Below are 15,368 nucleotides of genomic sequence, written 5' to 3'. Positions count from 1 at the left end.
TGATAGTTCGTAGATACCAAGGGCATGCAGGAATCGAAATACCTAATATGAAGCGAGGGGCAAATTGACCGTTAACCGGCCTTGGGGTTTGTCTATACTCTAAAAAGGACACAGAATAGAATTAATCAGGATCTGGGAAAAGAAACTAAATGTATATTGACCAGATATAGACATTCCAAAAGGTTCCTTAACAGACTCTCCATGTTATTGTACTTATCAGCATTAACAACATCAACATTGTGAATGCCCTGCATCTGCAGACGTAGCGACAGCTAAAGGACGCAATATTGCCCTATCAAGATTTGGGGAAAATGGCCTCATCTTAATAGGAAGCCTAAACAATCCAACATTCAGACGAACGTTTCAAAAGCCGTAAACAGTAGTCGTAATACATATAAGGGCATAATATTTCTATTTTATTTTATTGTGAACTAGCGGGTATAACCCGGCCTTGCCCGTGGCACATATGTTATAAAATCAATGTTTTCAAAAAGCTTTGAAAATGATTTTGAAACTGATCGGACGGGAATCAAACAACTTTTATGCAAATCGGACAAAACTTAAAATTCACCAAAAAAAAATCTTTGAATTCTTAGATTTTGCGAAAAATGTGAAACATGTCTCAAATGATTTTTCTTATAGATATTTGAAAACAAATTTGAACACAAAACGTCATCCATCAAATTTTCGACCCGCATGTGCACCACGGAGGGATGGATAATTAAAAAAATGTGAAACACCGCTCAAATGAATTTGAACATAGATCTTTGAAAATAAGTTGGGGCCGATCGTATGGTAAACAAAAAACATTCATACAACCGTTTTCCGCCAATTTACCACTGTTACGGGTGGAATTTCCCAAATCGCTGAAACACGTATTCATTAAGTTCTTATGTAGAGCTTTGAAAATAAGTTTAAAGCAAATCGGACACAACTTAAAACTTCGCACAAAAAATCTTTGAGTCGCATTTCACCCGAAAAAGTTTGAATTCTGCGAAAAGTGAGAAACACGTCTCAAATGATTTTTCATATAGATCACTGGAAATGAATTTGAGCGCGAAACGTCACCCACCAAATCTTCGACCTCCATTTCCACCAAGGAGGAATGGGTTTTCCGAAAAGTGCGAAACACGCCTCAAATGAATTTGAACAAAGATCTTTCAAAATAAGTTTGGGGCCGATCGGATGGTAAACAAAAAAGTTACATACAAACGTTTTTCGCGATTTTTCCACACTTGCGAGTGGAATTTCCCGAAACCCCGTCTTAACGTGCACCTACATCACATAAGGTAACTACAGTAAAAATTTCAGCTTCCTAGCTCTTACGGTTTGGGCTGTGCGTTGATCACCAATCAGTCAGTCAGTCAGTCAGGACAAACAGTTTTATATATAGAGATGAAGGCAAAGGGGCGTATACCATTGTGCATCCATTTGGTAACCTTTGTCCTAGCTGAACCGTATATTCAGATTACGTGGTCCTTCAACGTAATCAGCTTGTCAATGGTCACACCAAAATAAATGACGCTGCCCGTGTGTCTGATGCTCCCCCCTTTAAGCCTAAGCCGGGTGAGCGACCACACCGCAGCGTAATCATGGTGTGCTGGGTCTTCTCGACATTGTGGGCGATATTCCATCGTGAGGCTCAGCACTCGAACACCTCCAATCACACTTAAACATGCCTGGAGGTGGTCATTAAGCTGTAGTTTGATGCCAGGAATGCAGGATTGCCTGCCTATGTAAGTCAATGTCAATGTCTTGTGGATTTCTAAAATGGGAATATCTGCTCTGTGCTCTGTGCTCCCTAGCCCTTTGGGGAGCAGAGGCATGAACTTATAAAATAAATCCGCATGTCATGCCCGACCGAACGCCTAGAAAACAGCGGCCCACTACTTATTCTTCTCGAAGGTGCTGGGGATATGACTTACAACACAATTGAATTCCCAACCACAGTATGGCATCTTCATTGAGTTGCTAGCATTATTTACAACGCGTCGCTTAGCTCTGTCAGACACTTTTGTTTTTGGGCCTCCCATTTTCTTTGTGCCATATTCTTTAGGGTGTTTCAAATAATTTCTGACCACAGGATCAGAACGATTAATTTTTCTAGCGATTTCTCGCATCGGGATCCCCTCACTGTTAAAACACTAATTGGCCCTTTTTCCTCGTCGGAAAGATATGAACCACGCGACATGTTCTTCGTTTAATTCATTTTGAATTATTATTTAAACGATTCTGCTTTTTTTTAAGACCGCCGAGAAATCAAAACTGTTGAATAAGTAATGAAAAAGAAACGGTGAAGACATTACTGTTGTTTTATTGCACTTTCTATGTTTTATCTTACATTCTCTTTCATTCCTCATTTGTAGTTTTTCGGATGCCCGAATCTTAAAATTAGTACACAAAAAAGAGGGGTGCGTTTTAGTTGTGTACCAGAGTAAATTAGATTTCAGCCGTTAAAGCGTAGTCTGTCGAGAATTTATCTCTTAAAATAAATTAAATAAATATAAGAATCGATTCAAAAATACTGATTTTCTACCGATCCAACCTCAGTACACAATATATTGGATCGTTCACTAAGTAATTTGGTTATATCTAGTGCAATTTAAACACGATTTTTTTATTGTGAAATTATATATTCTTTATTTTGATCCAATACCTTTTGCCATCTTTCGGGCAAGAGATTGATTCCACGCTCATACTATTTTTGATCCTTGTAGGCAAAAAACTGGTCCCAGTGGTTTTTTGTCCTGATTTGAGGTACAGGTTCTCCCATCCAAAAAATGTTGCAGAGACCGGAACAAGTAATAGTCCGAAGGTGCCAAGTCTGGATATGGCTAGTGTGGTAGCACATCCCATTCAAGCTGCAAAAGCTTTTGGAGAGTCGTTGGCGAAATTTGTATGAGGTCTCGCATTATCATGGTGGAACACTACACCTTTTCTATTGATTAATTCTGACCTCTTCTGTTTGAGTGCATCACTCAATTTGTCCAGCTGATCAGAATACACTTCAGAATTAATCGTGGTATTGTCGGAAAAAAGCTCAAAATAAACGATCCCTTGAAATCCCACCAAACAGACAACATAACCTTTTTTTTGTGACTTATAGGCCTTCGAATTGGTTTGAGCTGGTTCATCCTTTTTAGACTATGATCTCTTGCGCATTACATTCTTGAAAACAACTAACTTTTCGTCGCCAGTAACAATGCGCTTTAAAAATGGATCACTTCTTTGAGGTTTGATAAGCAAATTACAGTCGTTAATGCGACGAAGCAAATTTCGTTCTCTAAGAACATGAGGACCCCATATCTTCCATCCATCCACCCATCGATCTTCCATCTTCGATAGGAACCAAACAAAAACTACTACGTCATCCTTCCATCTGAGTCCTCATGTATACATGTTTTTGCACAAGACGATCTAGCCATGTTCTGATTGTATTATCGAGTCGATCAGACACTCTTTTCGAGATAGGGACTTCCTTTGAACAAAACATTCAAGTTTACTTTAATGTGCAATGCGCCTGTTATGGGATGGAATCCTTCAATCTGCACCTAAAATGGAAGTCCACCAAACTCTCATCTGTCTTAAACAGTAAAGAGAAGAGATTAATTGAACAGTCGATTTTGGGTGGGTCCGAAGGATCAACCACATTGACTGTTCTAGAGTTTGCAAGTGAAGCTTAAAAGGGGTGCACGATAATTTGACCCGGGAAGATATGATCGACCCCAGAACTGTAAAGGGTGCGAACGATAGAATAGTCCTTCTGACCTTAGGGTCGAAATAACACCCACGTCTTTCGGGTAATGCAACAGTTCTTTCGTCGGAAAGATTGTTGGGATCGATGACAGAATCTGGGGAAAATCTTAAAGCAATAATTCATAATCTTTTTCCGTCGGTCCTGTGTATGTGAGTTTTTTGACTTGTTCAGTAGCCCATCACCGTTGTCCTCAGAGTTGAACGATGTGCTGAGACAACTTCCCAGGAAATAAGTTGGATGGTGTCTCAGCATAGTACCCATGGGAACGGCAAAGCGAGGTGCATAGCCCGATGGGTCACGACATGAGTCGCGAAGTACAAAATCGAATACAAACTACGTCTATATGCTAAGACTTTATAAAAAACAGAGAAGACTCCGAGAGTTATACTCTATAATGCTTGTTATAATCATCACAGAGGACTCCGAACGGTTCATGGAAGGCATTGTTAGTTGAACAAAATTAAAGCGATAAAGGTAAACGTGTTAGTCTAGCATGGATAGAGAAATTTAATTGGCTAGTCAACCCAGAAGAGTCGATTTCACCCGTAATTACCAAACATGGTTCAACAATTAATTAAAGAAGGAAGATTAATCATCAGAATGTACTAGAGTATGACGGGAACCGCACAACAGGATCCCAATTCAAACCACGGAGGACAAACAACAGGAATTGTTTCTGTACGAATTCAATTCTGTCTTAATGAATACGATATTGTGGTGAATAGGTCGTGTTTGGTCAAGTAACCAGCAGAGACCACACGAACAGCAGAAAAACTATTATAATTACAGCCTAAGAGCAAATAATGTTTGCGCTTTTTGTAAGCTGCTGCCCACACTCTTTCGCTGGCCCTTTATCTCCTGCATTGACGCCCGCTGCCCATCGTTCTGAGCAGAGAACTATTTCGTTCGCTTTACATATCGTTAGTTTTGTTTTTCGTTTGATCGCATCCTAGGCACAACTACTTCGAGTTGGCTGCCAAGCAACGATATATATAATAATTAATAAATTCTAATAAGTGCCCCGTTCGGAAAAATAAATATATCCTAAACAAAAATATATTTCATTGAATTTCGCTGCACACAAGCAGTGATAAATAATTAGTTGCAAAAAGGCTTGCAACCACACATTTTGGTGACCCCGACGTGATTTCTTTTTTATTTATTTCTTACTTTTCGCATTTACTTCTATTTTATACTTTCGTTTGTTAACATTTACAATATCAAGTTGTTCGTTAAGCGCCTCAAAATAAAATGTATTATTTTAAACAAGTTACTACACAACAGTAACGAACCACTTGCTTGCTCGCTCGAACGAGCTTGTGCGCGCAGACGTGTATTGTAGTTCGGCTGTGTGATCCTTGTTGTGCGCTACATTCATAATGATTGATGAAGGTGCAAGTGCGAATGGAAATGATGAGGCGACATCAGCTAATCAAGTGGCGGTTGGAACTCAGGCTGCCCAGCTACGCAAGCTAGCTGGGAGAATGATGCTCCGTTGGACGTCTTACTATCATGCGAGCGGCTTACAACCTTCATCGAGAGGCGTTGCCAAAGGCTGGAAAATGCGGATCACGCTACGCAATGTACACGCCTAGCTCCCAGGTGGGCAAGAACAACAGAAGTAGAAGAACGTTAGAAGTAACAAAGAATGCAACGAGTGCATGTGTATTTTGTGAAGTCGCAGGCCACTCTATTGATATATGTTTGCAATTCGAAAATTTATCGCTCTCGCTGCGGCTTCAGCCAATCGGCTTGCGCTGTGCCTAAAGTGCCAGCAAAGGGGACATCAGCTGAGTGTCTGCGGCTCCAGCGCTTGCAGAGTTTGTGGAAGCAAGCATAATAGCTTTTTGCATCTTGGCAACCCAAGCAGTCACATCGCTGCTTCTAGCTCACACAATGCTCAAGATACCGAAACTTATTCGTCATCCCAAACCACCTTGGCGGCAATTTTATCTTCGCCACTCACTACCGCCCTGCATCCCAAGCACGATGTTGTCTTGACTCTGAGTCGCAGCTGCACATCATCACCTCTCGTCTTGCTCATCAGCTCCAGCTTCGCAAATTCAAATCAACAACTGTCGTTGCTGGCATTGGTGATGCAGCATTTGCGTCCGATGGTTTCTCGGTAAGCATCAAAGTTCGAATCTCGAGTGTCAGAGTACTCGACTTGCATCCCGGCGTTGATTGCACCATCCATCACCAATAATCAGCCTGGCTTCACTCTTGACCCTGCATCTTGAAACATTCCGTTAAAAATACAATTAGCTTATCCTGCATTCTTTAAATCTCAGCAAATCGACATGTTGATTGGATCCAGTCTGTTTTTCGATCTGCTATGCGTTGGCCAGATTAAACTTGTTGCTGGACTGCCGATATTGCAAAATATTCGCTTTAGTTGGGTCGCGACTGGATGTGCTTCACATGCATGCAAATCAACACTCGTGGCCATGCGTGGCAGCTACTACCTCTGGACACTCGCTCCATCCAACCGATGCTGTTTTCGATACTAATGCGGTTTCGTACATTTGCAGTCGCCCTTACAGGCGATAAATGCAAAATGTATCGATGCGTACGAGTCGAACCCGCAGACAACTATTTTCAATGTATCCTGTGGCGTGAGTCTCAGCATCCGAAGATACAGATTTACAAATTAGACACCATCACCTACGGCACAAAACCCGCATCGTTCCTCTCAGTACGAGCTATGCATCAACTAGCCATGGTTGAGCAGAAAACATTTCCTATTGGCTCTGACATTGTTAAAAGGGACTTCTACGTGGATGATCTCATCTCTGGTGCTGTGTTCAAGAAGCATTTGAGATATTGAAGCAAACGTCTGGACTACTCGCCAAGGGCAAGTTTAATCTGCGAAAATGGTGTTCTAGCGACACAACTGTACTCCAAAACATACCGGAAGAGGATAGAGAATAGCTACTTAAGTTCGACGATAGCAACGACATCACGAAAGCGTTAGGCCTCGTTTGGGATCCCGTCTCAGACTGTTTCCTTTTTTTCTTCTCTCCACTGAGGCTACCCTTCAGACAGACAAAACGATCAATCCTGTCCGCAATTGCTCGCTTGTACGACCCCCTTGGTCTTGTTAGTCCTGCAATAACAAAATCTAACATTTTTGTGCAGGATCTCTGGACAGAAAAACTGGACTGGGATGAGAGCCTGCCTGTACACTTATGCACAGCCTGCGTCAACTTCTGCGCTGATTTTGAAGATACTCAGCAATTCCAGTAGCTCCGTCGTGCACTCACATCAGACAGTACAGTGGAGATTCACGGATTTTCTGATGCCAGCTTGAGCGCTTATGGAGCATGCGTCTATACAGTCTCAAAGTGCCATGGCAACACCAGCGAACGTCTCTTGTGCTCCAAGTCGCGTGTCGCTGAAAAGCTGGAACTCTGTGGAGCCAAATGAAATTGTTCGGCTTTCGGTACTATTGTTGGTCAGACCCTGCTGAGGTTTTCTAAATTCAATGTTTTCGTTGCCAATCGGATCGCAGCCATCCAAGAGCTCACCACTGGCATAGAATGGCAGCATATTCCCACTGACTTAAACCCGGTGGATATAATTTCACGAGGAGCGCTGCCTAGTGAGCTCTCCCAGTTTCCATTATGGGCCCATTGCACTAGTTTTCTCAGCAAGAGAAAGGAAGGGTGGGCTGCCTTATCTGTACATGTCGCATCCTTGCTAGAACTTCGACATAAGGTAATACTCGAAACTGCAGCGCAACTTGATCTCTCGCTTGGCTGCAAGTTCTTCAACTCGTTCTCCCATTGCTTATATTTACAAATTTGTAAATCAAATCCGAGGAGCTGAATTAACTGTAGACCAGGTCCATCATAGCACAAATTTGTTGCTGCGATCAGTTCAAATGGCTACTTTTGGCGATGACTACAAGGCACTGAAGAAAGGAAGGCATGTCAAGTGGTCCAGCTCAATGGCCTCTCTTGCGCCATTCCTTAGCCATCTTCGCATCGGTGGACGGCTAAAAAAGTCGTCGTTGGACTTCTCAGCGCAACATCCGATTATATTTCCACGTCAGCATCCTGTGACGCGATGTAATAGTTACTTTCATAAACGGAATTTACATGCTGGACCTCGCTACTTTTTGTCTTCGTTGGCCCATTGGCGGTCGTAAAACAGCATCCAGTATTGTTGCCAAATGCACAATATTTTTTCGTGCCAAGCCACGATTGGCAGAGCATATAATGACAGACCTACCAGCTGATCGTCTTGACACATCGTATTCTTTTATGGCCAGTTGCGTTTCTGTGGGCCATTTTTCTACAAGAGCGAAGTGCGCAACAGGCCACCAGTGAAATGCTATATCAGCCTGTTCATATGCTTCGCTACTAAGGCGGTGCACTTAGAGCTTGTAAAGGATTTGTCTACAGCACCATTTCTAATCGCCCTAAAGCGGTTTATCCTGACTCGCTCTCTACCTTCAAGGATCTGGTCTGACAATGCGACATACTTCGTAAGTGCCAAAATGACCTGGCAGATCTGAGCCGCCTGTTCCTGAGTGACGAGCATGTCAAGGCTGTTCACGAGTTTTGCCTATCCGACTAAATTAAATGGTTGTTCATCCCTCCTCGCTCTCCGCACTCTGGACTATGTGAACCCGCTGTAAAGACTGCGAAACACCAGTTTTATCGCTCTGTTGGCCCTTCCACTTGGATTTCGATTCGCTGCTTACGCTCGATTGCCACATCACGGTTATTATTAAGTCACGAGCATTACTTCCACTTTCAGAGCATCCAGGTGATCTTGACGTTTTCAAACCCGCACACTTCCTGGGTACAGCGACATCTTCGTCACACATTGAGCCTGATCTAAGGCAGCGGGGGGACAATATTTGGTCAAGTAACCAACAGAGACCACACCAACAGCAGAAGAACAATTATAATTACAGCCTAAGAGCAAATAATGTTCGCGCTCTTTGTAAGCTGCTGCCCACACTCTTTCGTTGGCCCTTTGCCTCCTAAATTGATGCCCGCTGCCCATCGTTCTGAGCGCAGCTCTATTTCGTTCGCTTTACATATCGTTAGTTTTGTTTTTCGTTTGATTGCATCCTAGGTACAACTACTTCGAGTTGGCTGCCAAGCACCGATATAATTAGTTGCAAAAAGGCATGCAACTACACAGTCGTACCAAAGAAATTTAAAGGGCCTATGTCAAATTTATACTAAGAACTTATTATCAAAAATTCATTGAGTATTTCTAAATAAATATAATTTACTTTATGTACTGTTATTTCATTTTAGGTGTAAATTCAGCTATCATTCGAGGAATATGTAAAGTAATAGGAACAACGATATCTAAGTACAAGGATGCTCCATCTCAGCTACTAGTTCGGAAGCTAATTTGTGATCTAACAACGTCTCATCATGATTTAACTATAGAGCATATGCTAAGTGTAATAAAAACACTTTTGCTGAAAGAGTTACCATTTTTACCTGCTCATAAATCTTGTAGATCGGCTGTTGTAGCCTTAGGATGGGTTTGTTTACTTTTAAAAAATACAAACAGAGACTCAAATATTTATAAAACAGAAAAGTTCAGGTTATTTGAATATCAGTCAAAATTATATCAAACAACTTTATTAGCTCAAAATACACGTGTTACAGAAGCAGCTACAAAAATAATATATGATTTATGGGAGAATAATAATATCTTTGATGATACAATGGCAGCAATTTTTGAAATGGATGCAACTACTAGCGTTACGATTATGATTATGACGATGATACGATTTGAAACCGAACACAATCAATTCAATATACTGAAAATACATAAGATAAAAGCTATGGAATACTTTGTAAAAAGTATGATATTGTGCAAGTCCAAACCGGAAAACGTTTTTATAACTGCTTGTCAACCATTATTATCCATAATTGATAATTCTGAATTCACGTTATACATTTATAATGATTTACAAAAATCAATGTTACGCAGTCCTGAAAATACTTTGGAAAGCGTTGGACTAATTTTTAATCTTATTAATATTGACTGTAGCACATACGCGTGTCAAATCGGAGCGGTTTTAATTAAAAATTTATACAGCAAAGGAGAAATTGCTCGCCGTGAATCTGTACAGTCCTTAAAAAGTCTGTCAGAAAAATGCTCAGATGGCAACGTTATAAAAAAATTGTTGGAACTAATTTTCTCTATTTTGAATGGATCTGATGGAAAAATAAATGTTGTGGAGTATAGAATTAAATTATTGCAGGTAATTTTATATTCAATATCCTAAACATTTGCTATTAATTTTATTGTAAACAGTTTTATCTGTATACGTCTCTAGTAAGTAGTCATTATAAAGATTTTTTTATTAAACTAATGCAAATGTAGTCATCAAACATACTTCCAAGTGATCAGGACGAGAAGCAGAGTGGATATCTCCAATTTCGTCTATATGTCATTCTGAGTCAGATGTGCTAAAAACGTTCATTTTTATACCCTGAACCCATTAAAAAAGGGTAAACAGGGTATATTGTATTTTTGTAAATGTGTGTAACAGGCAGAAGGAAGCATCTCCGACCCCATAAAGTATATATATTCTTGATCAGCATCAATAGTCGAGTCGATCTAGCAATGTCCGTCTGTCTGTCTGTCCGTCCGTCCGTATGTATGAACGCAAGGATATCAGAACCTATAAGAACTAGAGACCTACTAGCTGTAGGTCCTCCTCGATATTCGATAACTTGCCCCGTTTCCAAGTAATCGCTAAAAATCGATATCGAAATCCTGTTTTTTGAGATATTTCTGCAAATAATATGAGCTAGAGTCACAAAACTTGACATGTAGCTTCTAAAATAGTATATATGTATATACAGTAGGGAGCAAAAGTGTTTCCATAGTTGACACTTTGAACTTTGTGAGTCAATAATATCCAAACGAATGAAGCAAATCAAAAAAACTTTTTTTTCCAATAATATGTATTTAATTCTTAACAAATTGGCGTATATAACAAAAACACAAATAAATCAGCAAAATATTCAAACAAGAAAAACTAAAACAAAACGCATGTGTACAATTTTGCACCCTCCGTTATTCTTACTTTGGTTTGATTTCTTAATTCTCTTATCGGCAATAGACATGCAGTTTCACCTTTATATGTTTTATTTTTGCATTCTACACTTTTATGATCCAGAAAATAAAAAAAAATTAAATATGATTCAAAATCAGTATTTTGTCCACAGACCCTTATTAGCTATTACACTTTTTATTCGGTTTGGCATACTCTCGACCAACTTCTCTATGGTTTCCTTTGGAACTCGTTTCCACTCCAGTTCGGGGACTGAATATCAAGTATCTTTCATTTTATACCTATCGCCACCTCCCCGCTACCACCTCAGACCTATAAATCATGTTAATTATCCAACTTGTATTGTCCATCAATTTAAGCCACAATTTATATGCAATTGAATTTTTGAGAATACACAAATATTCTTTATTCTTTTTTTTCAATAAAATGTTATGTTAAAAATTTCATTAAGATCGGTTAAATAACACAAAAGTTATGTGTTATGTTAGCAGCATAGCTGCTGCATAAATTCTACGAATTTCTTTCAAGAATCTTTTAGGAAATATTTGATTTTAAAATAAGTCGATTATATTATCTCTTTGAACCGAACATTCGATTTTAGTGCGCTCCGCATTGTTTTTGGTAAACAAGTAAATTTTCACAAAATCCGCTTGCCTTCTCAGTTATTTATGTTTTATCGACAGTGCATGCTTGAAGCTTGTGTATTTAAACAAATTATTATTGTACATTTCAGATCTCGTGTAATGTGAATTTTTGTTTGTGCGCTTGCTTTAGTAGCTCTGTGGATAAACCGCTTGTTGTTTTTATTTAACTGCACATCGCCTCTTTTGTGAAAAACCTCTGGTGCACAAGCGATAGACTATAAATAGATAACTGTTCTATCTATACTTTGTTATATTCTATATTCAGTGGCCTGTTGATGTTGTTCACACTCTTTGTCTTACTCTGAGTTTGTTGCAGTATTAAGCCACAAGTATGGATCATAAAATTGTCTCTTCAAGAAAAATTTACCAAAAGAAGAATACGGCAACTAAGGGTCTGATTTTTGGTGTGCGCCAACTTAACGATCAGCTTACAACCCCAAACACTCAATTCTATAGCTTAAAACTGTTGGGTGAGTTTCAAGGCCTAACTTGCCCTTGCAAAGTGCCCTATAGCCTCCGACTGCAAATCTTCTGCCTATAATTCCGATTACAGAGCAGCCCATCTCTTTTGCTATTCAGATAGCTACAAGGTCTGCTGGAGATACAAGTTCAGTTGCCGAATGTGTGACATCGGTAATGGAAAACCGGACGTATTATTTTAAATTTACAGCTTCACCAGACAATACGGTGTCTGGACTACCGTCTGTTTCAGATTCCCCAGCCTGTGGTGCCTAAATCTCTGTGGGCGGTCCCTCATGTATCATGTATTTATTTCCAGGGTTGCCCTTCATTTCACATCGAATGCTGTAAAAAGCTTTTTACAGGCAACAACTCATGTTCAAGTGATATATCATCCTCCAAAATAAATGCTTCACCTTAACTAATTCCAAAACTCTGTTGTAAACAGTTATTGAAACACTTAATAGCACAAGAAGAAACAGACAAAAAGAAAAATCGGACTGCGATTTTATTGCCAGGTAGGGACTAATCTTTAGTTGGTGCGTCAAAAAGAAAAAGTTGGCATCTCTTGGCTATTAAAGTTTTAGATGTCTTAAATCTAAACTTTCTAATTTTTGCAAATTCCAAAACTTTGTTGTAAACAGTTATTGAAACACTTAATAACTTTCTAATTTTTGCGAAGATTTTCTTGCTTTGGTTCAAATCGGTCATCTCATATTCTTCAATATTTCTCTTCAAATACACCACCTACAAATGTGGTCGAGCTTTCCGTTTCGGATGCGGAGTACATAGGCTGTTGAGGCTGCTCTTTTATTGGAACTCAGTGAGCTTCCCATCTCGGACACAACGATTGTGGCTGTAAAAGTGTCATTTGGCAATTTTTATAAGAAATTTTTTAAAATCGTGAAATCACTCTTATTTCTTCTTCTTTGGAGTTGCGAGATCAAACTTTTCTACACAAAATTCCATATGCTATAAGAATTACCTTCGACGTTGCCGCCTTCATTTTACTTAAGCCTAAGCAATTTGTCAACTGTGTTAACTCCAAACGCAAGACTTCTATTCTGCATTCTATTATACAACCAATAATCTCCATGTGGTTACTTACCTAAAAATGTATGGTTTTAATAAAGGAATGCAGATTGACGTAATCTATACTGATTTTGGGAAGCCTTCTCGAATTCCCATCCAGTCTTCTCAACTGCAGTATTTGAGTAACAGAACCCAAAAGGTTATTTTCAGAAATTCTTGTTCTAAATGTATTAAGGTGACTTCTGGGGATCACGAAGAAAGTCATCTCGGCTCCCTACGCTTTATTATTTTCATTTTTTCCTCGATGTTGCCTCATTCTTAAGTTCGAAAGTACGCCAATAAGTGTGCCGTGCATACAAGGATATTGCACATGAGATATGACCATAACTTCGTATTGATTTGTATTCGTTCCTGTACTTTGGGCCTCGTGACGTACGTTGAATGACTGCTACCTTAGGTTACCGAAAAAAGTCCATTGCTGGGGGCAAGGTATAGGCTGAAGTACAGTCCAATTTGACTTAAATTTAAGCGGTGTATTGTAATTCTCTTTATATTTTTTTATGTATGTATATTTCTTTATTGCACGATTTATTCTTGAGCACATTCACTCACATACGTGTTCAATCAACTCTGCCCTAAAAGCGACTCTCACTCCTTTTCCTCAACACTGGCAAGCTGGTTTTGAGTAAATAGCTAAGATCATTAACAGCCGACTAGCAGCTGACTTGACCTATCGTAAGTCTTACACAGTACTAGATCTACCAGCCTGTTACAATACGGTCTAAAATATAATCTGCTTATTCCTATGAATCCCACTTTTACCTTAAAACATAGACAAACTATTATCTATACAAAAAGGCAAATTACTAAGAAATTGACCACGCTTGCCAAGAATTATTATCTATTTGTATTCCCCGAACCTATTGAAAATGGTAAAAAAATATATATATAAAATAATTATATTGGTTTTGTGCTAAAGTAAGTAAAAAACAGAAGGAAGCATCTTCGACATCATAAAGTATATAAATTATCAAGTATCGCGTTACTAGTGCAACCAGGTGGTGACCGACAGTTGAAGCCATGAAACACTAGATGTGAGGATTTGAATCCGAATATTATTTATTTATGGGCACGATGTGCTTTATATAATTTAATCTTAAAAACTGAAAACATATCCAGAGCACTCTGACCGCGGCAGCGCCAACGGCAGAATGCTGACCCAGCGCCTCGTGACTACTTCTGGATGGACACTCAATGCGCGCATGGCATCGGATCTCGTCGCTGTGGCCGTTGACCGGCAGCAATGCAAAGTCAACAAATATCAACGGCCAATGCAGCAACTTTGTAGCGGCGGCATCCGATCTCTCGGCGGGATCGGCATATGTTCATTTGTTGGTGTTAATTTATGTATACTTAATCAGCATCAATAACCGAGTCGATCTAGCTATGTCTGCCCGTCCGTATGTATAAACGCAATGATCTCAGAGTCAGAGAGGAGCTTAAAATTTGCGAACGTAGGTCCTTGTAGGGCCCGCGCAATACGAGTTTGTTTCGAATGATCGAAAACTTGACCCATATGTATATATATATATATATATATATCAAGTATCTTTCATTCATAGCTATTCGCTGATAATTTCTTCTTTATTGTTTTCTTAGAGCTAGTTTTTGTTTTAATATTAATGTATCGTCCAATTCCTTTTTTCTTCGATTATGCCCCGCGTCATACAGGGCCGTCGGGAAGCAGGGTTCGCGACCTTGTACTAAGTAGGCGGGACAAAATCCTGAAGAATCAGCTACGCTTGTGTTCTCGGCCAGCGCTATTTCCGGTACCATTTCGTCCCACGAACTTTGCTGATCCTTAATAAACTGGGAAATCATCGTTTTGACCGTCCGATTTGTCCGCTCGGTCGGGTTCGCCTGTGGGCAGTACGGTGCCATGCATTGCACCTCTACGCCGTTGGAGCTCATAAAAGCCTTGTCGCATACGAACTTTCGAGGTACTTCGAATCGCCAGAGTATTCGCTCTCGGGATGCCCTCTGTAGGTGCTCTTCTGTTTCCCGGGACATGCCCTCCTCCAGCCCGTCGAATCGCGTCAACTCCTCCTTTAGAAGTACCTGTATATCAGACTTTGGCGTCCTCAGACCCTTCGCCTCCGCTAGCCTGCGGACTCTTCACTCTTACTCTTCCCACCTTTGCGCTCTTTAGAGCCGATTCACTCGCGGCCCCAGAATCCCCGTCTCCGCTGACCTCTGTCGTCTCCTGTTTTTCCTTCCTTCCCCTCGCGGAGCCCCTATACGTTCCTGTTTCGGCGCTCTTACTTCCTCTCGATCATCGACCACTGGTACCCTGGACACGCCCTTATTTCTAAATCCTAAATTCCCCGCCACACTATCGCCTCCAAAATCATCTCGC

At 40.2% G+C, this 15,368-nt stretch overlaps 1 protein-coding gene across 1 annotated transcript in view; it reads left to right on the top strand.

Moving 5' to 3' along the window:
- The window catches only part of LOC135429180 (stalled ribosome sensor GCN1), a 47,124-nt gene that overhangs the window by 12,689 nt on the left and 19,067 nt on the right, over nucleotides 1-15,368 (top strand). The window contains exon 3 of the mRNA XM_064683435.1: nucleotides 9,034-9,998. Coding sequence (XP_064539505.1) covers nucleotides 9,034-9,998 — 965 coding nt within the window. The remainder of the gene's footprint in view (nucleotides 1-9,033; nucleotides 9,999-15,368) is intronic.

This window comes from Drosophila montana, unplaced genomic scaffold, assembly GCF_035044405.1.
Source record: "Drosophila montana isolate Dmon_TW-CO22-7 unplaced genomic scaffold, ASM3504440v1 contig_2611_1, whole genome shotgun sequence".
In the NCBI taxonomy this organism is placed as follows: Eukaryota; Metazoa; Arthropoda; class Insecta; order Diptera; family Drosophilidae; genus Drosophila; species Drosophila montana.
The sequence above is the reverse complement of the archived record's forward strand: the minus strand, read 5'-3'. Positions and strand labels throughout refer to the sequence as shown.